Source organism: Chrysemys picta, chromosome 2 (assembly GCF_011386835.1).
Source record: "Chrysemys picta bellii isolate R12L10 chromosome 2, ASM1138683v2, whole genome shotgun sequence".
Lineage (NCBI taxonomy): Eukaryota > Metazoa > Chordata > Testudines > Emydidae > Chrysemys > Chrysemys picta.
This window is the reverse complement of record NC_088792.1, coordinates 177506386-177530556: the sequence shown is the minus strand read 5'-3', so window position 1 is coordinate 177530556 and position 24171 is coordinate 177506386. Positions and strand designations below refer to the sequence as shown.

The 24171-nt window shown below is 41.3% G+C and overlaps 1 protein-coding gene across 4 annotated transcripts; it reads left to right on the top strand.

Moving 5' to 3' along the window:
* Positions 1–273: 273 nt before the first annotated feature.
* On the top strand, positions 274–21329 carry TFAP2A (transcription factor AP-2 alpha). 4 transcript variants are annotated; one of them, XM_024102856.3, is made up of 7 exons: positions 274–428; positions 9046–9480; positions 12539–12590; positions 14974–15205; positions 16582–16700; positions 18718–18859; positions 20675–21329. In XM_024102856.3, exons 1-7 carry the CDS (start codon positions 396–398, stop codon positions 20961–20963), a joined length of 1302 nt encoding a protein of 433 aa, XP_023958624.1. In that variant the 5' UTR covers positions 274–395; the 3' UTR covers positions 20964–21329. The 4 variants fall into 4 exon arrangements, with proteins under 4 accessions (XP_023958624.1, XP_023958623.1, XP_023958622.1 ...); XM_024102855.3 differs by lacking the exon at positions 274–428 and adding an exon at positions 4315–4500; XM_024102854.3 differs by lacking the exon at positions 274–428 and adding an exon at positions 6607–6954.
* Positions 21330–24171: the final 2842 nt, after the last annotated feature.

The window sequence follows — 24171 nt, the reverse complement described above, 5'->3', positions numbered from 1 at the left end:
TCAAATGCAACCCCGACGCTCCGCCAGCGAACAGCAGAAGGAACTCCCACCAAAGTCCCTGCTTCCTGGGGGATTGCTGACCCCTGGAGATCGGGAAGGCTCTTGCGGGGAAAAAAAATTAAAAAAAAGAAGCTGGGAGCGGATAAGATTGCCCTGGCTGCTGTAAATCCATCATTTACCCGGACAGGTTAGGAGCTTTTGAAATGAGCTGGCGGAGTGAATTCCTAGGCCAGTGCGCAGGCGCGGGCAGGTAGCACCCAGCTCTTTATGACCAGGTGAGAGAGTCCTGTTGCAGGTAAAAGGAGGATTTGCCTAAAGAGATCACGGGGAAGCAGCGGACGGATCACTCAGTCCATGACCAGCAGGGACTTTGTGTTAAGGAGCCCGCGGCCAGAATGTCAATTCTTGCAAAAATGGGAGACTGGCAGGTAATGCAATCTCCCTTTTCTTGTGGGCCGGGGTGGGGATGGTTATTGAAATAGAGATCTAGCCCAGAAAGGTGAGACTATCAGCCCTTGGGGGAGCTTAGGAGCCGTGCCATAGAGGAGAAAACACCCCAGGTCCAGTTATTTGTTGATCGGTGATGAATGGGTTCTTTCACCGGGAGGCCCTGGGTGCCAATTCAACAGGTGGGAAATCTCCGCGAGCCAGTGACTTGTCCAAGGAAATTCCCAGGTACATGGGAATCATGCAAGGGAAGTAATTGGCGTTTAAAAGCCCTTGGCTCTAGTGATTTCATGATCTCAGCTCCCTAAGGTGACTGAATTTGCCCCCCAGGTTTGTCGAATGGACATGTGTACCTGTAAGTTATCCAATTTCTGCAAGTAACTCTTTCGGTAGTCCTTGATGTTTCCAGGCATACTTAAAGGATAATTAATGATCATACTTAGCGTTTCATTTGTGGGATCTCTATATATAACTTAGCTAAAGTGGTGGCTGCTCTGCAGACTTTATGAAACAGGTTTGGGGGACGTGGGAATGATCATTTGTAACAGTTTTTAAAAATCACAGGATATGTGCGGTCGCTACAGTCTGACAGGACGGGCAGCAGCGTGTCACCAGGATGCAGACAATATTATTTGGATAACGAGTTTAATTTCTTTTCAAACCATGTGTCTTCATCAAACGACTCTTCTCTTTTAGTCAGGGCCCTTGGATGACTAGAAGAAATAGTTCAATTAGATGATTTTTAAAAAATAGGTAAGACAGAGGGAAACTCACACAGGTGGCATCATAGCAGACTTCCACAGCCTCTTGGAAATCATTATTGCCTTTTAATATCATAGCTACTGTCCGGTTTAGAGTTCTTTACTAAAATGAAATATAATATTAAAACATGGCGCTCTTATATTACAGAAAACAGCTCTTTTCTGGGTAACCGTATTATGATATAGAAGACAATATGAATATTTCCTTTTCTTAACTTTTTTAACAAGATATTTAAATCGCACTCACTGATTTATTTATTTATTTATTATAGCAGTAGCAGGTTGTTTTGAACGAAATAGAGTGTACTTTGTACACGGTAGGTTATTGCATTTTTACCTTCCGGGTCTGGTACAAGTGATCAAAAGAGAAGGATTTTTTTAATTAAGTGAACTCTAATACAATAGCATTTTTGGTTTATCTTGCTTTAAATCTCTTACTGTTTTTTCCTTACATTCAGACATTTGGCCACCTAAATGAACATAATTTAAGATTTGCATAAGCAATGTGTTAACGTGCATAAATCCACGTCCTTCATTTAGCAAAATGTATAAAGGAATTAGCAAGTGAGGGCAAGACAATAGTTCTTAAGCTACAGAGGCGGGGGAGGGGGGAATACCCCACTGTTATTCAAGCAATGTAGTGGTGATCATTTTTGTAACTATACACTTAATTCAGATCAGTGGTCAGAAATTAGTGTAATGGAATATTGCAAACAGCGTTTTAAGAGACCCACTCACGTGCTTACATAAAGGTAGAGCTGGTAGATCTACTGTCATTACAGTGGGCTGGAGTCTCTTGAAATGCTCCGGGTTCTAGCACACCTGACATTATGATTTCGAAACCTGCCCTTGAAAGCAAATCCAGAGGCAATAAGAAACCTCGGCCCTGTTTCATCTGATACCGAACTTTGAAAAGTTGTAGCTGTAAATGTGGCCTTGCAGGCTGGGAACTGCTCTGCCAATCGGTCGGGGAATATTTCAGGCTGCCTGCATTGTCCGGTTTCTCCAGATCACCTAATTAAGCACAACAGGCCTCGACTGTTGCAACCCCACCAAAAATGGTAATGAAGCTCGCCTATTGATCTGCCTTTAGAGTGATCTTCCACGCCCGTTATCGTCTGGGAGCGAAGCTGTGCTCTGATGGTTGGATCCTCAGCGTACACATTCACATTCAATTACCTGAGCTGTCATGGTAATGACGTTTATACAAACCTGGCCCGACAGACTCCAGAGCATGGCTCTGACACAAGATGGGTCCTTTCAGGAGTCCCCTCTTTTTGCAAGAACTATAGAGACTCATCTGCCAGCTCCATGTGAACCTTAATAGGAGTAAAACAACAGTTTACTCTCATGGCACTTGAAGACAAAAGGGGAGTTCAAAAGAACATCGAGGGGGGGGAAAGAATTGGAGAGAGACGAGATACGCCCACGAAATTTCGGGAGGGGGGGGCAGAAACAAACAACCCCAAATGTCTGGAGCCTTCATTGCTCACGCAAAAGGTGTAGGTATGTAGGTATGACATTGCTCTGGGTTGGCCGTGAAGCGGACGCTTCATCTCCCAGAGACATCTGTGGCCCGGGGTTTCGCCTGGAGATTCAGGGAAGCACGTTTATCCTCCAGCTGGGTAAATCCCTCCTTGAAGGTGAGAACTTGCTGTGTGGAAGATTGCTCAGACCTGTAGAGCCAGCCAGCTGGAGTGCAACAAAAGAAATGAGCGTGTCTATTTAGAAATCGGGCCTTAAATTGCCCTGCCTTCACCAAAAGCAAAAAACAAAAAAAACCCCACAAACAAACAAAAAAACATGCCCTTCATCAGCATCAAATAACCCCCAACTGGTTCAAAAACACAAGGCTGCCATAATTCTCTAGCGAAGTGTTGGAAATGGCTCCCAACCCTCAGCCTCTTAAAGAGCGCATACCAAAGTGCCTGGCGGAGGGGCCGAGACCCTGAAACTGCTCCACTAGATGTCCAGATACAGTCAATGGTCGGGTTGAAAGTGTCACGGGGACGTTTAGAGGTCGATTTGGTTAAAAAGACTTTCGGGGTTTTCAATGGCAATGCAAGGTACTGCCCAAGAACCCGATTAGAATTAACGCTGTGGGTAAGTAAGGTCGTGGCGTTCCGGATTTGCCGAACAGATCAAAGAAACACATGGGTGGAAGGTGCCTGTCTGAACCTGGAGAGGCATGGGCAGCCCGATGCGCCACAACAGAGAGTGACTCAGCATTCGTAACATTACAGAATAATAAAGAACTCGTCAGTGGTTTCATTAATGATAGAAATCTTGTCCCATCATGGGGCGGGGGGGATTGAGCAGAGTTAGTTTTCTCTGGTCATTTTGCTGGATACTGTTAAGCTAATAAACTCCGCACCTAAGAAACAACAAAAGTTTGTTTCGTCCTTATGCCAAATAGCTTGCAAAAGAGTTTCTGGCTGCAAATGTGTTTGTATCATACTTTGTATAATAAGATCGTCGGTTTTATTTTTTTATTTTTTTAAAGAACTGTAGTTATGCAATAGAAAACATCGCCCGAGCAGAACAAAACAGTGTACAAAAGAAAAAGCCTTACAAAGACCAAAAAAAAAAAAAAAAAAAAAAAAAGAGAGAGAGAGAGACGGAGGAAAACAAAAGCCACCATGTTAGTGGAATAACCTCGTTAGACTAAAATGCTGATTTTTTTCCTCCGAGCTTTGACTTTGGTTTATTTAAAACAGTAAAGTCTATATGTGAGGGGGGAGGGGTTTGCTCAGGCTAATCAATAACACACACACCCCCAGTATGAAAATCGAGTAGTGGTTGCTTCTTTGATTTCGCTCTTGTACTTTTCTCCACGCCGGAAGCCAACATGCAAAAGCAGCAACAACAACTGGGGCGAGGGAGGGGCGGGAGGGGGGAGAGGGAGTGCAATATACACATGCCCAAATCTAGGTTCGGCTTTTCTCCCCCTCCAAAAGAGCTGGGTTGTTTGGATAAAGCCTTTTGTTTGTGGGTCCTTTATACCTGTGTCCATTGTTGCAGGTTGTTGTGCTGGAGAGCAATTGGACTATTGTTGCTATGCTAATGAGGCGATTAGGCTGTTGGTAAAGAGCTGGAAAAGGGAAAAGTTTCTACCATTAGAGGGAGATCTCAGAGCGCTCACAGGAGCTCTCCAAACACTCCACCAGCCACACTCTGCATACCAGAGAGGCTCCACTTTAGTGAAAGACAGGGAGAAACAAATCCGCTCTCGCGCCAATCCATGAAAATGCTTTGGAAACTGACGGATAATATCAAATATGAGGAATGTGAGGTAAGCGCTTCCCTGGGCTGGGGGCAATCAACTGGCCCAGCAGCTGTGAATGGGACCGTGCAGCATCCATCGATCCGTGAATTTCGTTTAGGAAACTTCTGCTTCTTCGCCAGTCTTCTTTGCAGCCTTACAGTTGGAAACAATGGCATTGGGCTAGGGAGCCTTTAACCAGGAACTTTGGGGCTGTTGGAAAATCGCTTTTGTCAGAAGTATATGAGAAAAAAGCAGACTGGAGAATATAATAGCATCTGTAGCTAGATCATGTATGTAGTCCCTATAATGATTCCATCCATCAATATGGAGGGATGAATGGATGAATGAAAAGGCAAAGAGAAAAAGAGGAAATAATTATTTTTACACGAGAGATGCCAGAGTGATCCCAATATTTACCAAAGACTGATGCTTAAAATGATATTTTGGGTGTAAGGGCTAGTTAGTAAAACTGAGTTGTACAATGATCAAGAGTCAGTGGATGAACTAAAATCAAACCTTTTTGAACGTACATCCAGCCTCCTAATTAATTGTCTAGCTTTTGATTCTATTATTTTAACAACTTTTAAAATAAAATCCGCCTAATTATTTTTTTTTACTTTGAGCGACTAAATATACATGTCTGTGGAGAGAGAAGGGGGGGGGGTATAGTGATATATACAAAAATATTCAGAACAAATGGACAGAATGAAATCGACAAATGCTATTTTTAAACGTTTCGCAAACGTTGCTGTAGGCAGTGCATCTAAACAGACTAATAAAGGGTGCTGCTGCTTTTTAAAAAATATTTTTGTTGTACTCTCTGTAAGAATATACACGTCGAAACCCGAATCTAGTCTTTCAAGGTACATATCTTGGGTCTTTCATTTCCCTTAGAACCCGCTGACTTCTTTTTGTAAGGATATAAATAGAAAGGAACCGGCGAATCACCAGACCCGAAGATTACTAAAATAAATATGTTTTAGTGTGGGGGCTGATATTTGGGGGTGATTCTGTCTACAAATGATAAATTGAATAGATTGAGTGCAGTCCTAGCTTGTCTTCACTGGGAATCAGAAGCTAGCTTTATATGAATGATGTATCAGGGTTTCCCGACTCCCAAAATATTTCTCTACTGGTTTAGGAGAAAAGCAATTCCTCTTCACCCTGGATCGGTGTGTAACTGTGCGTGTGTGGGTGTGGAGTTTGTTGTAACTATCCTTTGTTGCCTTGTGCTATTGTGACTTTGCACGGAGGTGCTAAATCCAGGTGCGGATCTACAAGCCCTGGTGTATTAGTTTCGGTGATTTCTTCGAGAGGAAATAGCAGTTCAGTCTGGTGTCTTTTTCTGGCTTGGAAACAGGAGTTTTAAGTGTCCTTGCAGGGCAGTAATTAAGATTTTCGTACTCGCTCTGAACAGACTGGTATTCGACCCTGGGATAGTGAATAGGATATTTTCAAAATAACAACAACAACAATAATCATAACAATACATGTGTGACACACGTTCTCCTGAGATGTCACAGCCGCATTGTGTGTGACAAGAGGCGATAGCATCAGCTCACCAGGTGACAGAGAAACAGGCAGCAACTTTTTCAATGGCAGCGTGCCGCGGAGACATGGTGATGTACGTTTCAGCGCGGGATTAAAGCTTTATTTGGTTAGGTGTGTGCACAGTTTTGTAGGAACATGCAAGGAGGCAAAGTGCCTGTTGTTATGATAACCCCGCAGTCAGCCAGCAGCAGCGGCAGCCGATCGGGAAAGTGGAGCAGGCATGTCATCTTTTAGGGAGTTGTTGTTTGGGAGTTGCACAGCCAGTCCGACGGGTTGTGCCGGGGCTGGGAGCCCCAGCTTGTCAGGGCCGGGAGTCGCCTCCCTTTCCGTCCCCTTTCCCCCCGACCGCAACACCCCCTGTCCCCGATCCTCCCAGCGGGAGGGAAAGCTCATCGGATGCACTTTGGGGCTCCCCGGCTCCCCTCGCCCGGCTCCAGCCGGCACCAGAGCGGGGCTGGGAGGAGAAGGGGGAGAGACAAAGTTTCCCAGCTCGCTTCCGGGACTCCTTGGAAGGACGCGGCTGGGGCTGAGCCCCGGCGCCTCTCGCCTGCCTGATTCCTCGCTTGGATCAAGCGGGGTCTGAACGGCAAAGAGGGGATCAAAGGTAGAGGGGTAGGCGGAGGAGGCGGCGCTGCAGCCCGGGGCCCCGGTCCTGCACTCTCCGCGGCTTTCGCTCGGGCTCTCGCGGCTGGCTGGGGCGGGCTGAGTTGGAGCCGTCGAACCATGGAGGTGCGGCTCGGCGAGGCGCAGCAGGCGGCGGCGGCGGGAGAGCAGCTTGGCCCCGCGGATCAGCCCCAGCTGAAAGGCGGTGGCGGCGGAGACTGCAGCAAAGGGCCCGAGAGCGGCTCGGGCACCAAGAGAGAAGCAGGAGCCCAGCAGCTGCTGTCGCTGGCATTTGAGGCAGCAGGATACTCGCAGCAGCAGCCCGAGGTGTGCCCCGCTCTTTAATGCCGACTTGGGGGTTCCCTCTTCCACCCCCTGTCTCTTCCTCCCTCTCTTTCCCATTCCCCCTCTCGCTTTCTCTCCTCCCTCTGCTCCCTTACCCACTATCCTCTTTCCTCCCCCCTCCGTCTCACTCCCTGTTTCCCACCCTCTCCCTCTCCCTGCATCTCTTTCTCTTTCACTTTTGCATGCCCTGCAACCTTTTAAAATGTTGCCCCTTTCCTGTGATTCGTCAGACGCAGCAGCATGTCCCCTCTCTCTCTCTCTCTCCCTTTTTGTCTCTCTCTCGCTCGCTCTCTCCCCCATCCCTGATTAGATACACTGATTCTTCATTCAATGGACGTCATTTAGAACAGACTCTGCCTTGAGTTGCTTCCTCGCTTCACGCTCGATTTCCAGCCATTCTTCCCTTATTAAGTATTCGTGTAATATTAATAGTCATGAATATCTGCTATTAGGAGTCTCAAGGAAGGCAGCAGAGCTCTGTTATTAGGAGCTCAAGTGGAGCAGCAGCTAAGTCAAAGAAGGAGAAAAGAGAGAGAGAGAGAGGGAGGAGGAAAAAAAGGATTAAGAAACAAACACACACAAAAAACTTTGAATTCTAATATCACGACAGGATAGAGATCGCCTGTTCAACATCAAATGAAGGGCATCAGGAATTTGTTCAAGTTCTGATGGATTATAGTAGAGCTTCCTCGATGCATGAGAAGCCTTGGCGTTGTGGTCTTGTAGTCATAGTGTAGAGCTGGGCTTCTACCACTTCTCTTTTTGTGTGTGTGTGTGTGCGAGTGTGTGTGTGGGTGCACATTGGGGCACTTTTCTCTGATTTTTCTACCCTGACTTGGTATCCCAGACTCTTCGCAGATGTTAGTACACAGTTTTTCAGCTATGGTGAGTTGCTTCAGCATTATATCTTAGGGGGTTTTGTTTTGTTTTTTGCCTTATTGTTGTTTGTCGATGATGATGTTGCCACTTTGGATTTTACACCTTTGGATTTCCTACGAGGACATTTCTGCCCCCCCCCTCCGAGTCAATCTTTTAGCTTTTTTTCCCTGACTGCCTCAAGTGAACTACAAAAGGCTTATTTATACCATATCCGCCTTTATTTCTTCACTTTCCCACTTGTAATTGGGCTATATTCAGTATTTCTTCTTTTCTCCTTTTTCGAGATAATAACCTCATGTGCTATACAATCTATATCATGTAATGATAGCTCTCTTATCTCTCCTCCCCTCTTTGGGGGCTATTAATTTATCCTAGACATACCTATGGGCTTTTATTTACTAACCCTCCTCCCCAGTTCCAATTATAAACGGACAAAATAATGCGCATTCATTTTATTTTTGTTTATATTTATCCAGCTGTGTGTCTTAAGATGTCCTGCCTTTTCATTATTTATGCAGTATTTTATCTCCTTCGATTTGCTTTCCACCTCAATTAAATATTTTTCATTTAATTTGTATCCTGTAGCATAAATCTCTAGAAAGCAGCGCATATCTATTGAATGGGGGTGAAAAGGCATATTGTAATATCGTGTTTAAACATTTGTGAAACTTGCAATTTAAATGATTGCTTTATTTCAAGCATTTTAGACACACTTCTATGTTTAATTGTAATAAAATGGCAGTGCTCTTTGATTTTCTGTGTTTTTCTTAGATACATTAAAGATAATCTAAACAATAATATTGTTTTAGATCTGTTTAAAGCCAGCAAAATACATTTTGGTAGTGGTGAGGTTGATTTTTTTTTAAAGAACAATGCCCATTTTAAAAAAAATCTTTTAAAAATGTTTCATGTTCCAATGTAAGAATACGAATTCTGGGCATAGCTATTGTAAATACCTACTGCATTTCCACTGGGATGGGTTGCTTTCTTAAAGATTTCTTTCTAGTTTTGTTGCCACAATGTAAAGAGAAAAGTCACAGACAGGAAAATCTCCAGGTCTGCTTTTCTCCGCTGGGCAGCAAATGAATTGCAAATCTTGCCTGATCGTTGGATGGGTGAAATTTACAAGCCAATTTTACTGTAAACAGTTTGATTTTATCTTTTCTTTTCTTCTCTTCTCTCATTCCCCCTCAGGATCGTCACGATGGCACCAGCAATGGGACAGCCCGGTTACCCCAGTTGGGGTCTGTAGGTCAATCTCCCTACACCAGCGCCCCTCCACTCTCCCACACCCCCAACGCTGACTTTCAGCCCCCATATTTCCCTCCTCCTTATCAGCCCATTTACCCCCAGTCTCAAGATCCTTATTCCCACGTTAATGACCCATATAGCCTGAATCCCCTCCATGCCCAGCCTCAACCCCAGCATCCAGGATGGCCAGGACAGAGACAAAGCCAGGAAGCCGGGCTCTTACACACACACCGGGGGTTACCCCACCAGCTATCCGGCCTGGACCCTCGTAGGGATTACCGGCGGCATGAGGATCTACTGCATGGACCCCATGGGCTCAGCTCAGGACTAGGAGACATTCCTATCCATTCGATACCTCATGCTATAGAAGATGTACCGGTAAGGAGGATGCATACGGTCTATGTTATTCACCCACAAATACAATTGCAGGACAGAGTGTGTGCCTTTTCTCAGCAGAATTTATAGTTGCCTACCCAAGGCAGTGTGTAAAGAGTGGAAAGGCTTTTGTCACACGGAAAGAATTCAACCTAAACAACAGCAAAACCAAAAATGCCAAGGCCTCCACCTAGAACAATAGGTTCCTGCAGCTATACCCACACCTCCTCTGCCTTAACAGTGTCCACTAAAATATAAATAAATCAAATTACTGTCATCATTAACAATATCTTTCATTTTCAAAGACAATAAGCTGTTACCATAGGAAGAATATTTAATCCCGCCATTGGGCCTTGCATTTGGGATTGCTCGGTGCCTTGGGGAAAAAACATTAGCCTGAAATGCAAGAGCTCATTAAATGCCCTCCCAGCCAAAGATTAAAAAAAAAAAAAAAGTGGAAGAAAGTGGCCTAAGAAGAAAAATCAGTTCTTAGTGATTACGGAATTGGCATATGGTACAATGACGTCTAAAGTTGTAAGAGGATACATCCAGATTCTCTACTCTAAAGGAATTATGTGACAAATCAGAGAGGAGGTATATTAAAATGCTGCCTTATTCTTTTAGCTGGAGTGCTAAGGGATGACCTCATAAATCATTAGCAATAGGTTATCAAATTCTATCCAGACCTCCTACACCCTCTATTAAATTAAATGTTTATAGACTATTGGATAATACATTATTTTTGGTCTAATTCTGTTATCAATAAATACAGTTTAAAATGATTTCTAATTAAGCATGACATTAGCACATTGGCTATTTCCAGTGCAAGATGGCTATTGTTCATTTGGAAGTACTCTAGTGCAATGTGATTTAAAGAATTTGTTTGTGATCAAAGTTCATATTTCTGGTTTTCTCCCTGAAAAAAAAAGACAGAACTTGCCAATAAATTTATTAAAGTTCATGGAGCTCGCGCTAAGAGGCTAAAGCCGCTTCAGTTGTAGGGGAAGGAGGAGGGGAATTGTGGTATCTGGATGTGATTTTTGCTAAAATGCCATCCCAAATTACAGGATCAAATATTACAACAATATATCCGCTGACAGTTTAATGAGTACAGTTTCATGTTGCAAGGATAATGTTCAGATGGACTTACCTATTTTTTGGTCATTTTGAAACCTTTTGTAAATTATACCTGGGGAAATAGTGAATTTATTACAGCTCTCTTCTGGCTAAATTAACCACAGAAAATTGCTGCTTATGTTTAGCAGTTTTGCAATAAACGCATATATTTCCCAAAGTGGAGGATTTAGTAAGCAATTTGGATCCGTTGAAAACAGATCAATTCTTTTAACTTGAAATAAAACGTCATGAAGGCAATATTTAGAAGAAACTAATTTGTTGACTGCCGGGTCATAGTTACTGTAGAAGCATGACCTAAAATATTTCTCTGAATCCTCCGTTCCTGCAATTGTACTTTGTTAAAGTGGACAGTCTTGGAGACCCCTTTTTACAGATATTTTAAGTGCATATCTTTTTATTAATCTTTCAAGCACCTATGAATTCTTATCACTGCTATATTTCGTGAAAGCCAAATGCCATCTGGTGTAAAATCTTAAACTAGTCCAGTCATTTTCCCCCCTGTAAAACTGAAACAGCAGGATGCATGAACAAATAAAACAAAATAAAATAAATAAGAGAATGTATCTTCTGAGAGTATTATTCAGTTAGGTAAAACCAAAACTGAATAAATTGTAAAGGAATTTGGGTCAAGAAAAAGGTCATTCTGAATTTTCCCGTTGCTGCAACAGTTAACCTTTAATAAAAATCACTGCTAAATATTTAAGAAAATCCAGTAGATGGTGCAAATTATTTAATCATAAATATCTCTGTGGGATTTTAAATTTAATAGTCCTCGCTGTATGGAATATGTGTAGAAATAACACAAATAAAAGTATTATGCCACACTACATTTACTTTATGGGTTTAGGGTGCATGCATAAAGGGATCATATTTCCCCATATAGTTAAAACACAAGAACTGCAGCAGTAGTCATTTCTGAACATTTCTCAATTTAATTATACTTAAATCCAGAAGCACTTTAGGCAAGTTACAAATGAGAGCATTGAGTATAATAAAACCTGTAATAAAGCAACTTAGTACCATCCACCCGGAATCATTGAGATCAGGCACAATTAACAGGAGCATAAATCCAAGACAGAATGGAAAATGTTAGAATCAGTATTATTGTTGGACAAAGACTAGAGAAGGAAGTAATAGTTTTTTAAATGGTAATGCCTGTGTTTTGTAACGATTGCGAAATCTTCTATCTCAGCAACACTGGTGTTAATTTGTAAACACAGCCAGACATTATATTGCCTGTCAGTTTTTGAATTAGAAAACATGATTTCATTTTACTTTCTAATCACGTTTTGACTCCGGCACATAAAATCCATCTGTAAAAGAAACAACAAAACCTGCTAGTGGACAATAGTAAAGCAATCGGCTCTTTATTCTGTTTTCATAGCACTTTTCTGATCTTCGTTTCAAGCAATGATCCCCCCTCCCCCGCCCGCCTGTTTTCCACAGTGAAAGTGTGCAAATGCTTTGCCTCTTTCTCGCACCCCCTCCCTTAAAATATTTCCAAATGATTTCCAGTGCCGCCCCCCCCAGGGTATTTCTCCCGCTAGCTTCCATTGTGTTTTCCTCTGCCCTCGCTGCAGTAGGCACAGGAGCAAGACTTCGCGTACTTGATTGTTGTTATAATAGGGATTTTTTTTAAAAGAGTTGAGGTACAAAACTAAACGGTGACTTGGATTGCAGGGTCACCATTGCACTTTGTGGCAACTCCCGGTGTTTTTATTTCGAAGGAGAGAAAAGAGGGGGAGAAATCAAAGCTTTCTTTAGTTTAGAAATGCCAAAATCCCAATAAACGGAGATCAGATGTTCACATATAAATTGTAGGGAAGAGAAAAAAATAATTGATAACACACATACAACCTTCCTGACATTCGTTTCCCTTTGTTATGATTATAATTTACATCCCTGTGTATTTCTTTTGTTGCAGCATGTAGAAGACCCGGGTATTAACATCCCAGATCAAACTGTAATTAAGAAAGGTAAGCCACTTCCTTTAGCATTCCAAGCATGTCCTCACAAGCTGGGTACTACTGAAGGGAGAACTTGCTAAGCTCCCCCCACCCCTTTTTTTTTCTCTCTCTCTCTTACAAATATAATTTACTAAAGGGTTGTGAATGGAAAATAAAATAGATCATCAGTGTTGAAAGCAGCCTTCATTTAGTAGTAGCGTTTGCAGTTTTCAAGAAAATGTTGCAATATTATCTCAGATCCAGTGTTTTAGTTCATTATAATGCATTTCACTTTTGTAATTAGACCAATTAATCCAACTGAGTGGCATTATTTATCAATGCTGAGAATTTGGGGGTTCTGAAATGGTAAGAAATGTTTTCCATATTTTTTTTTAAATGAGGATGAGTAAAAATGGTAGATGGCTTTGTAGAAAAGATGTTAGGTTCTTTAATCTGATCACTTGAAGGTTGTTTACACGTGGGTCTTTAGGAGTGGTTGTGAAAATGGTTCCTAATTGTGTAAAAGCTATTTCGTGCTTTCATTAAAATCTGGTTTCCTATCTTCCTTCAAATGACCCTAAGGATTATGAAAATATTGTTCAAGGTAGTTTTTGGTTCTTGATGAAAAGGTGGAAAGTCATTGGTTTGCATTTGGATTCTGTTTACTGAGCTGTTGTTAGAGTAAAACTTACTGGGTTGAATGCTTAGGTATTATTCGCTCTGAGCAATAGCATGCTTGTGTTTTGTTGGCAAGGTAATAATATTTGGGTATTCTATGCACCACCAGAGGATGATACTATATAAAGCGGTTCTCCTTTCTTATTCTAATCAGTATACAGTAAGCTAGTTTAAAGTTTCATTTTTCTGTCTGTGAAGCCTTTGTCATGTCAAATTAGATGTGCAAAGGATAAATCTTAAGAGATGCTCTTTCCAAGTCGACATGATAATTGGCTCTTTTATTAGTAATCTCAAGAGTTCGTTTAACTCCTATTGTCTCTATTAGCCTCCCCAGAGCTATTAATGTCACAAGTGATCTATCCAAAACCTAGAGCCCCCCCATAGGTTTGGACTATCCCCACTAAAGTAAAGATGTAGGGGGGAAAGCAGCACACATGACAAAAGAAAAAGAGAGTAAACATTTAGAATGTACCCGTGTGGAACTTGAATGCAACCTAAATTCCATGCAAAATAATCTGGACATGTTTCAGTTGTGCTTAGTAATGCTGGCTAATGCAAGGGCTCAGTACGCTTTTTGGTGGCCCTGAATTTATTCCAACAATGGCCTGAACCTGGCTGCGTGGGGATGGGGAATATGGGATGATTTTTATTTTCGGTAGATATGTAGTTAAACACCCAAGGTTTCTGGGCAGATGTATTCATTCACATGGAAAGGTGCTGTAATTTGCTCTTCAGTGTTTCTTTTACTGGTGAACACTGCACAGGCGCATCAAAATATATTATTTTTTTGTGTTACAAATTGAAAACAGGGTAGCACAAGTTAAGGCAGACGTTCTCACTCTCTTTTGCAGTTATGAGTACCGAAATACATATATCAGCCTAGCATTTTGTACTATATTCATAGGCAGCTGGCTGCTTTTTGAAACCTCCTGTGAATTGCCCTCTCCCCAGTTTTAAAATATTCCCCTTTATGTGACACCACTTTTACAGGAGCCTTCCTATTAAAAACAGATACTTGCTTGTGTGGCTGGCTCATACCAACTTGCTTCTAAGGCCTAGCTTATTTCAGGAAAAAGCGAATGTGCACCTTGATTATTAGACTGGCTCTAGATTGTATAAATGGTATTTTTAATGAAGGGGGGGGGGGGACGGGACGTGGGCTTCCAGATACCAAACATACAATTGACTAGTCCTAAAATCTTTGTGCGAGTCCATTTATTCATTATTATCTGCATTTAAGGGCAAACGGAGGCCTTGGGAATTGGGTTTGGCGAAAGCAGCTCTCCCCCCGGTACTGTGCACTGATCAGTGGGTCGCCGCGCAGCCCACCGAGGGGGAGAGGCAGCTTCACAGCTGCTTTAGTAACCTGGACTCTTCTCCATAAGAGAAGGGAGCCCCAGCAGCAGCGCTCACTCTTCCCGCTGAGCCTGCGCTGACAGCAGCTACTCGCTGGCTCGCTTGAGTCCGAAACAGCGCCACCCTCCCCCCCGCTTACCCCGCCGCCCCCTCCCCACTCTCCATCCCGGCGCTGCCTCATCCCTGGACCCCCCTCCCCGCTCCCACAGGACCTAGCGCGGCCCCCCGCTCCCCTTCCCCGGGCTCACACCCTGCGCTCCTCTGCCCGCTGCGCCCCGGTCCCCGCTCGCACGTGGCGCAGAGGCCGGCTGGGGGCTGCCGCTGCGCTGCGGGGCCCTAACGCCGCTCTTCCGCCCCCCTCCCCCCTTGTCCGCTGCAGGCCCCGTGTCCCTCTCCAAGTCTAACAGCAACGCCGTCTCCGCCATCCCCATCAACAAGGACGCGCTCTTCGGCGGGGTGGTGAACCCCAACGAGGTCTTCTGCTCCGTGCCGGGCCGCCTCTCCCTGCTCAGCTCCACCTCCAAGTACAAGGTCACGGTGGCGGAAGTGCAGAGACGCCTCTCCCCGCCCGAGTGCCTCAACGCGTCCCTGCTGGGCGGGGTGCTCCGGAGGTGAGGGGAGGAGGGAGCCAAAGGGGCGGGGCCAGGAGGGGAGGGGAGAGGAGAGGAGCCCCCCCCGCATGGCCTGGCAGGCCGGTGCTCGCTGTAACGCGCGCTCTCCGCAGCCAGCCCCCGGAGCTAGGCTGCTCCGAACCCATGACCCAGCAAGAGCCATCGCAGCGCGCGTGCAACAGCGCCAGGGCCCTTGCAACATCCTAGCATGGCTGCAGCCGAGGTCCCCGCCCCCCCAGCACTTGCCGGCAGTCCCATACAGCATGCCACAACACGCCACTGCAATTAGTGCAACGCCACCAGCCACTCTGCATCCAAATCAGCATCCCATCGCACACCAGGCCACTGGCAACAACTGCAACACCACAAGGAGAGGCCACCTCTCATCAGCATCATCACATGAGGTCACTGCAACCATAGCAACACAGTCCAATCTACAACTGCACTAATGAAACACAAGGCCTCTTGCAAAGAAATGCAACACCACATAATGATGTCACCACAACCAAACCATTTCTACATAAGGCTGCTACTTGCTATGGTAGGATACTGCAAAGGGAAATATTTTGTTTTAAAGTGATGCTTGGATCCTGAGCGGTAATCGTTTTTGTGTGTGTTGTAAAACACAAAGGATGCAGGAGATACCCTCCTCTCCCCCAGTCTTCCCCCCCATGAGAAATTTGTTATAGTAATTTTTTAAAAAGTTTGGGTTCTATAGTCAAACGATACAACCATTCATTGGTGATTTCTTTCTTAGTTACCTAGGGGTTATAATCGAATCCATACAATTAAAGATCACTTGGGTAGGGAATAAAATCCAGAATTAATTAATAGGAAGCTTCATTTAAACAATTTATCTTAACCTGTCTCTGTTGAAAATAGTAGATAGGTATTTAGAACTTAATCTATTTGCTGAATACAGTGAAGTTCTCTAATGGTAACATAAGTTTTTGACCTTTTAGATTAGTCTGCTAAATAATGCATTAGATATTGCAAATAAATCTACTTTAGCAAAGTTCCCATTAGGGGTAGTAATGTGTCAAGAGCTCTAAAATGATTATGGCTTTGGCCAAACAGATCTTGTAGTACCCCTGTGCTAGTATATGGTTTGATTTGGTAGGTTAGAAAACATTTTAAAACCACTCAAATTTCAAAAATAACCACAAACAAAATATATCCTTTTCAGTTAATTTTGTATTCAGCTTTGCTTTAATTGCCTGTTTTTCATTCTTAGCTTTTCCCGGCATAAAACTTTCCTAAATGTCCCTTCATCATCAACATTATTTTCTAATACATTTTGGGAGGTTTTTAAAGGAACTGAAATATGACCTGGTGCAGATTAGTCATGTTCTAAGTGGTTTTTATGTGTGAAACAGGGCGAAGTCTAAAAATGGAGGGAGATCTTTGAGAGAAAAACTGGACAAAATAGGATTAAACCTGCCAGCCGGGAGACGTAAAGCTGCTAATGTCACCCTGCTCACATCACTAGTGGAGGGTAAGTGACTCAAAGATTGGAAAGGGTTCATTTTGCCTAATAGGATAAATCCCCAATTTTTTTCAGGCCTGTGTTCCTTGTTTGAAGGAGGTTATTTTGTCTAGTCTTCATGCTTGAGGAAAATGTTAATTCTGTAACTGTGTCTTTTATGTTAACCTGAAATGTTCTGAAATATCTCTTGCATACTTAGCATTGGGCCTACAGGAATTTCCTCTCTGAATAAGGTCTGCAGGATCAGGCCCATAAGTATTACTTATGTGAGTGAAAGATACAAGATTCAGCTAAGGGGTTCAGTCCCCTCATTCCATCCTCTGTCTACCACTGAGGACTAAGCAATTTTAAATTTCAAGAACTGCAGCTACTCAAAGTTAAGTCTTCTCCCCCCATAAACAACATAACAGTAAATCATTTAAGTTATTCTGACATCTGCATTGGAGAAATGCGAGACCATTGCTTCCTGAATTAATTTGGGAATCCTTGACCTTTGTCATGATTTAACAGTGTCCTGAAAGCCTCAAAGTTGTACTCTTCCCCTACCCACATTTCTTTTTTCTTTTGGTTCTCATTTTCAGAACATATGCTTGTTTTATTATACTATGCTTCACTGTTTTACTCTAGATGAAAAGGTGCAACTTCTTTAAGCCTTCAGACGTCATGTGCTTTAATATTTCTGATGTAGAAAGCTGAAAGAGGTGCAATCATTTGGTTTAAAATGGTTACTTTGTCAAAGCTGCTTACAAAAAATAAATCTGGGTCAGTCTAAAATATCTTTCCTCCTCTCCAGTTTTGTTTTTGACATCCCTTTACACTGATTTTGATTGTCTGTAAAGTGCTTTTAAGGATGCTTAAGTTAGCTTAAGTTTGGTTGTGTAGGAGGGATTTTATAGCTTTATTCTTTTTTGCTTTGTATCATAAGAGATGAAGTAAAAACATATAAAATTGCCAGACTTGATTTTTAATACAATATTATCACTTTGGTTATTAAGTCCATTATATTTTTACTGCTGTGTAAGTCTTTCTGATCTAAAATGGCTTTACAATTGCATCAGCACTCTAGTGTAAGAAAAATAAACAATGGGAGAACTTGCAAAAAGTCTAGGTTTGGTGGATGCTAATATTATTTGTGATGTTAATGAAGATGGAGAGTATTTTACAGTCATCTATTGTTCTATGTGGTCTCCACATACGAGGGCTTTAAGGAATTATTTTAAAAAATAAGAACTATGGATTGATTTTTCAGATAAACCGGTAATGGTGGCTAATTTTTTTGGATGATAGTATAAAAATTGTTTGGGCTTTGAGTCCCGTGGCGATGAGGCAGTTTCTAGAGTACTGTTATTGTTTATGATCCGCTCCATTTTATGGAAACAAGCTCACTGGACTGAGGCTTTGAAGCTCTAATTGGCGCATGCGTTCTTCCGGAGCTGGAGCTAATGGCAGGAAGCCCTGCAGTAAAAAACAACTGGTTCAGGAAATTAAAACCAAAGATTTGAAAATCAACAAAACAGACAGACTCAGTGGAATGACCCTAAAATTCTCATGGTTAATCGTTTGGGGGGAACAGATAATTATATGCGATCAAGTTAAATTTTAAACACTTAGCTGTTTAATGCATTCTATTTAGAAGAGCTCTAGGAGTAATTATGATCAATACTAATAATTCATATATTGTAAAAGAACATATATATATATATATACTGTCAAGGCAAATATATATTTCCAAAGAAAATAGTTAAAAATGAAATACATACTCTGTGTATCTATATCTACTTAGCAAGAGATTTAAACTTACAAATACATGCACACAATTTCATTTCTAACTCTTTTCTTGGACATATATATTTGTTTTGACCTAGAAAAGAAAATTCATAAAATGAGGATATCTGTAATTTGCACACTAGGCAGTACATTTTAAGAGAAAGTCTAAGTGAAATACTGTGTAGCTTTTGCTAATCTACTTTGCCCTATGTGCTGTGTATATTGATTCGATGTGCGTTTCTCCTCACCCCCCTTTCAGGAGAAGCAGTGCATCTAGCTAGAGATTTTGGGTACGTCTGTGAGACAGAATTTCCTGCCAAAGCAGTTGCTGAATTTCTCAACCGACAACATTCCGATCCAAACGAGCAAGTCACAAGAAAAAACATGCTTCTAGCTACAAAGTAAGACATTTACCTTTCTGTTGTGTTACTGAGTTGTAAAGAAAAGAACAGGTTTGGGGGCTTTTATTTTTGTTTGTTTGTTTTTTTGCCATGCAGTAATTGGCTAATGATTTTGCAAATTGTAAGACTGTGAATATGCATTCACAGTATATATTATAGCAAAAAGTATATAACCAGCTTTATTTTCTAAAGTGAGTTTATGCAGATTGTCTTGAAAGCAGGTTCTGAAATCTTGGATGGATGTTTATTTAAAGAAAAAACAATAATTCCTTAAAGGAAAACATTTGCTGGGTCCTTATCAATTTAGGCACTAGGGGAAGGTTTCTTATTGACAGTAAAATAAAACTGGCACATTAAACTGATTTCAATTCATTAAAATCTGCAATGGTTCTTTTTTTTTCTAAGCAGATCTGTTACTTAGTGAATATAGGGATATTACAAATATATTTTAAATGACAATCTGTATGCAGTTAAAATGCAAGTGGAGTTTATCATTGGTGGGGCTGACTAGGCTTCCAGGTGGTGTGTGAAAAGAAAATGATTGTTTTGATATGTTTGCTGGAAATTAAAAGGCTTGTTTAGTAGCCCTTAATTACCAATGGAGATGTCACTAAAGGGCACAGTGCCAGAGGGCACAGTCAGAGGATGGGAGCCAGTTTATGGCTGGAAGACATTAACAGAGGTTTTAGAATACAAACTGTTTCAAAACACCTCTAATCTCTGCTATAAGGTATTATTTTCTCAACAATTTGTGCAGTGACTGAAATATAAAATATAACTTCTGCACAAGGTCCATATAGCTCTGTATCCTTCCTTTCCACCTCCATGAAAGGAAGTTTCTGGATCCCAGCCAGTGTCACCTTGGCCTTTGTAGAGAAAGTCTCATTTAAACAATATATATATATATATATATAAAAATAATAATTTTAAGAGCGTAATTTAAAACCTTAACTTCACCTCTCTGGCCTCTACCCAGTAAACCTTGGCTTTCCTCCTGCCACAGCCCTTGTCTAGCTTTGTGGATAAGAGAATAAATCTCTCCTATTCCAAAAACAGGATCATCCACAAGGCAAATAAATACCTGAGCCTCCCTCTCAATATTACACACCATATATCCTGTTCCGTATTGCAGAGATAGTCTAAGCTGCTTATTGACAATGTGCCAAAATACAACATCGGAGGAGGGACGTAGAAATATTGTGATGACCTGTGTAGGATTGAAATGTCTGTGGTGTTAGTGTATGTGTGTGCGGGAGAGTGATTTGTGATGTGTGTATTTGAAATGTTTGGTGCCTTTTGGGTGTGTTTGTGAGAGAGTTTTTATATGAGAGGGTAAGGATACATGAGAGAGTGTGAGTGAGTGAGAGAAATGTGCATGTTTGTGTGTGTCAGCGAAATGTGTGCGTGAGTGGGAAAGAGAGAAATTTCTCCGTGTGTGTGGGGAGAGAAACAGTGTGTGAAAAAAGAAGTATGTGTGTGTTGTGAAAGAGAGAAGCGTGTGTATATGTGTGTGAAAGAGAGAAATGTTTGTGTGCATCTGTGAGTGGGAGAGGTGGCAGAGGGGATGAAAGAGAGACCTGCTTGTCTGTGTGCCAGCGTGAGTGAGAGATGTGTGTATATGTATGTGTGTGTGAGAGAGACAGAGTTTGTGTGTGTGACTCAGAGAGAGGCTATGTGTGTACAGGGGGAGCAGTCCCCTTGATCTGAAGGCTTGTGTAATCTAGCAGGAAGACTGCACTGGCTTCGCTGCTGACAACAATGGTTCATCTCTCTCTCTCTCTCTCTCTCTCTCTCACTGCTCCATTTGTGCTGCAGACAGATCTGTAAAGAGTTCACCGACCTGCTGGCTCAGGACCGATCTCCCCTGGGGAACTCTCGGCCCAACCCTATCCTTGAGCCGGGCATCCAGAGCTGCCTGACCCACTTCAACCTCATCTCTCATGGATTCGGCAGCCCTGCGGTGTGCGCCGCCGTTACCGCCCTGCAGAACTATCTCACCGAGGCGCTCAAGGCCATGGACAAAATGTACCTCAGCAACAACCCCAACAACCACACAGATAACAGCACCAAAAGCGGCGACAAAGAGGAGAAGCACCGAAAGTGAGGATTTCCCCCCCTTCCTGCATCCATCCATCCATCCATCCATCCATTCATCCCCCTCCTAGCTCCCTCCCTCCCTCTCCAATCACCCCAGGCTACAGCAACAAAATCAATGCCCTTCTGCCCATCCTGTTCTCTATCTCTGCAGGACTACGCTGTCCTTCCTCCCTTCCAGCCTTCAGCACTTCATTTGCTCCTAGTTACTTCCCCACACTTCCTTACCCTGGTTTGGAGCCTGAGAGAACAGAAATGGGTGATGGAGCCAGCAAAGAAAAAAGTTCTGTCTGAGTTTGTGAACTTTTTTTAAAAAAACAAAACAAAAACAAAAAGAGGAAAAAAATAAAAAAAAACAAAACAAACAAAAAGAAAAGGAACTTTTTTTTCTAAAAATATATAAAAAGAAATAAAAACAAATTAATAAATAATACTAAAATATAAATCTATGAGCTTCATCGGACTGAATCACCAACTCCCCTTGCATAAACTTCAGTTAAGATTGTAGCCATATTAAAAAAACAAAACAAAAAAACAAAAACAAACCTAAAGAAAAGCAAAAGGCAAAAAGGATTGATGACATTTTATCAGTATTGTGAATAAACTTGAACACAAAACACACGCAATTCCATGTCATGTCTTCAGTTGTAGAACTTTTTCCTGTCCAAGGTAAAGCGACCAACTTGAACTTTCTATTGCGACACGATTCACAGTTATTATATAAGGGAATCAGTGTTTATGTATGTATATATTTATTTATGTGTAATTTAATGGGAACTGTAAATATGGTGAGTCTGTTTTAAGCCTTTTTTTATTTATCTGGTGATCTTGTTTACCTCTTGTTTAGTGGGTTTTAAATCTTCCCTTCTTAGTTCATCATGTGGTTCATGGTACTTATTTAGAAATCAGAGTTTTTTTGTTTTGTTTTGTTTTTCTCTGGGATTCATCATTTTTTAACCCTGTTGTAGCATGTTAAAGGCGACAATGAAGCAACTGAACAAACAAAAGAAAATTGAATTTTTATATATAATTAGTATTACATTTAGTTTCTCATTGAAAAAGAAAAAAAATAAAGTGATGTTGGATCCAGGCAAGATTTTTAAACGTTAGTGGTTTTACAACTATTACGTGTTGTGGAAAAAAAAAGTTCATTTTCACCCACTGTCCTCCTGAAAGTATCATCAGAGCAATAAATTAATATTGTCTTTTAGATCAAGGTTTAGTTTTTCTTTTCTTTGCCCTTTTTTTTTCCCCCAAAGAACTTCAAATATTTGGGACCACCTGGTATCCTGTATTTCCACTGGCCATATTGGAAGCAGTTATAGTTGTATTGTATTGAGTTGTGCTGGCAGTAGTTTCCATGCCTGTCAATGTATCATAGTCCTTTGTTGCCCAGATAAATAAATATTTGATACGCTTTATGTCGATTTTTTTATTCAGTGGCTGTCTTTACCCAGGCGTATTTTTGTTCTTGGCAGTATTTTTTATTCAGTATGGTTACAGTAATTGAGTTTAACTCTCCCTTGACAATTGCTCTTTGCAATAAGCAGCTGAACCCATTGTTTCCCTCAAGTATAATAAAAACTTACTTTCAACTTGGAGTTCAGAGCAGGGTATCATTTAGATATTCCACTGAGTCTGTATTCAGACAAATGACACAATAAAACACAATGTATTCTTTTGGATAAAAAATTGTCTGTACTAGTAAAGAAATGACACGCTATCTTTTCTTTAACCAAAACATAATTTTATTAAAAAAAAATAAAGTTTTATTTTATTTATGTTGACCCTCTAGGTTTTTATTTGTGTTTAATGATATATATACACTGCACAATATATATAGAACTAAAATGTTAGCCCATCAGTACCAAGTAAATACTGAAAATTAATTGCTGTGAAATGTGGTTCTATTAACACATAGATTTGAATAATAATAATAAAATTGCTCCATAGTCTTTGGCAAGTAAACTCATCTAAAGATTTCTGGACTGTAGTTAAGTCTTGAGGAAGACAAATTATTTCATATTCATCACACTGTTTTATGTTTTAGTGGAACACAGTGGTTGACCTCTGCTGAGATGGTCAATGTAGGTTTACAGGGAGCTGAAATCCTAATCTTAAAATTCAACCTTCTTCTCTCCTCCCTCTCCCCACCCCTCCCCGAGCTCTTTTTAAAAAGAGAAATTTGCTAAAAACTTTTTTTTAAAATGTTAAAGCGTGTACAAATTGTAGGTCTGTTTTAATAAATCAGTGAGATAATTTTTGCTTTCAACTTGTTTTGTCTAGCCCAAACAGAGAAGTCAGAATCTCTTGCATTATATTATGTGACAAGAAGGATTGTTAATATAGTTAATAATGTGAAGGTGCCTTTAAAGAGATTTTTACATTCTAAGTGATGTTGATGTTTTGGTGTGTTTTTTTTTCCTCAGACAGAATAGGAGGAGGTTAACTGTGAGGTGTTTACAATGAATCTGCAACAAGAATTAACATTTGCTCACATAGTTTGACGTTTGGTAGGGCTGGTGAAGCAAAGCATTAGATAAAGCTCAAGATGTTTCATTTTGCTTTGGTAATCTACTTCTGGAAGGCAGTGTAAAATCAATTTTGCCAAGCAGAAGAGAGTTGGTGGAATCTAAATTCTATTTTCGAAAGCCAGCCAGTTTATAAAAATGGTGGATATTTTTTAATACAAAATGAAAGTAGATCATCTGAATGCAAAGCTGCAATTGTTTTTAAAACAGTTATTTATTATTTCCAAGAGAGACTGGTTAACTGGAAAGTAGATGTAACAAAATAATGAGGTGAATGAACCCTAACTGTACATATTCTTGACATAAATGAAATGCACAGTATTGTAGCAGGTGAAGTGAAGCATTGTCTATCAGGGCTGTTTTTCTTGGCTGCATCTCAGATTGTGTGTGGGATCCTAACCTCAGGCACAATAGCATCCATAAACAGCAATACATTGCTGCTCTTTCTACAGCAACACATAAATACTCATTTTAAAACGAAAACAATCTTATTAAATACCATTCATTCATATCTGGATTTACAGATGCTTGTTACTTTTTGAAACCTGTACCCAATATAATCGTTTTATACTGGCCAATGTATAAAGCCCTCTTGTGCTAGAACATTATAATGTCATAATAAATAATGTTTTAAAAATATAATTAGTTATTTTAGTCTACAGTGGAATATTTTCAGTATCCTCATGC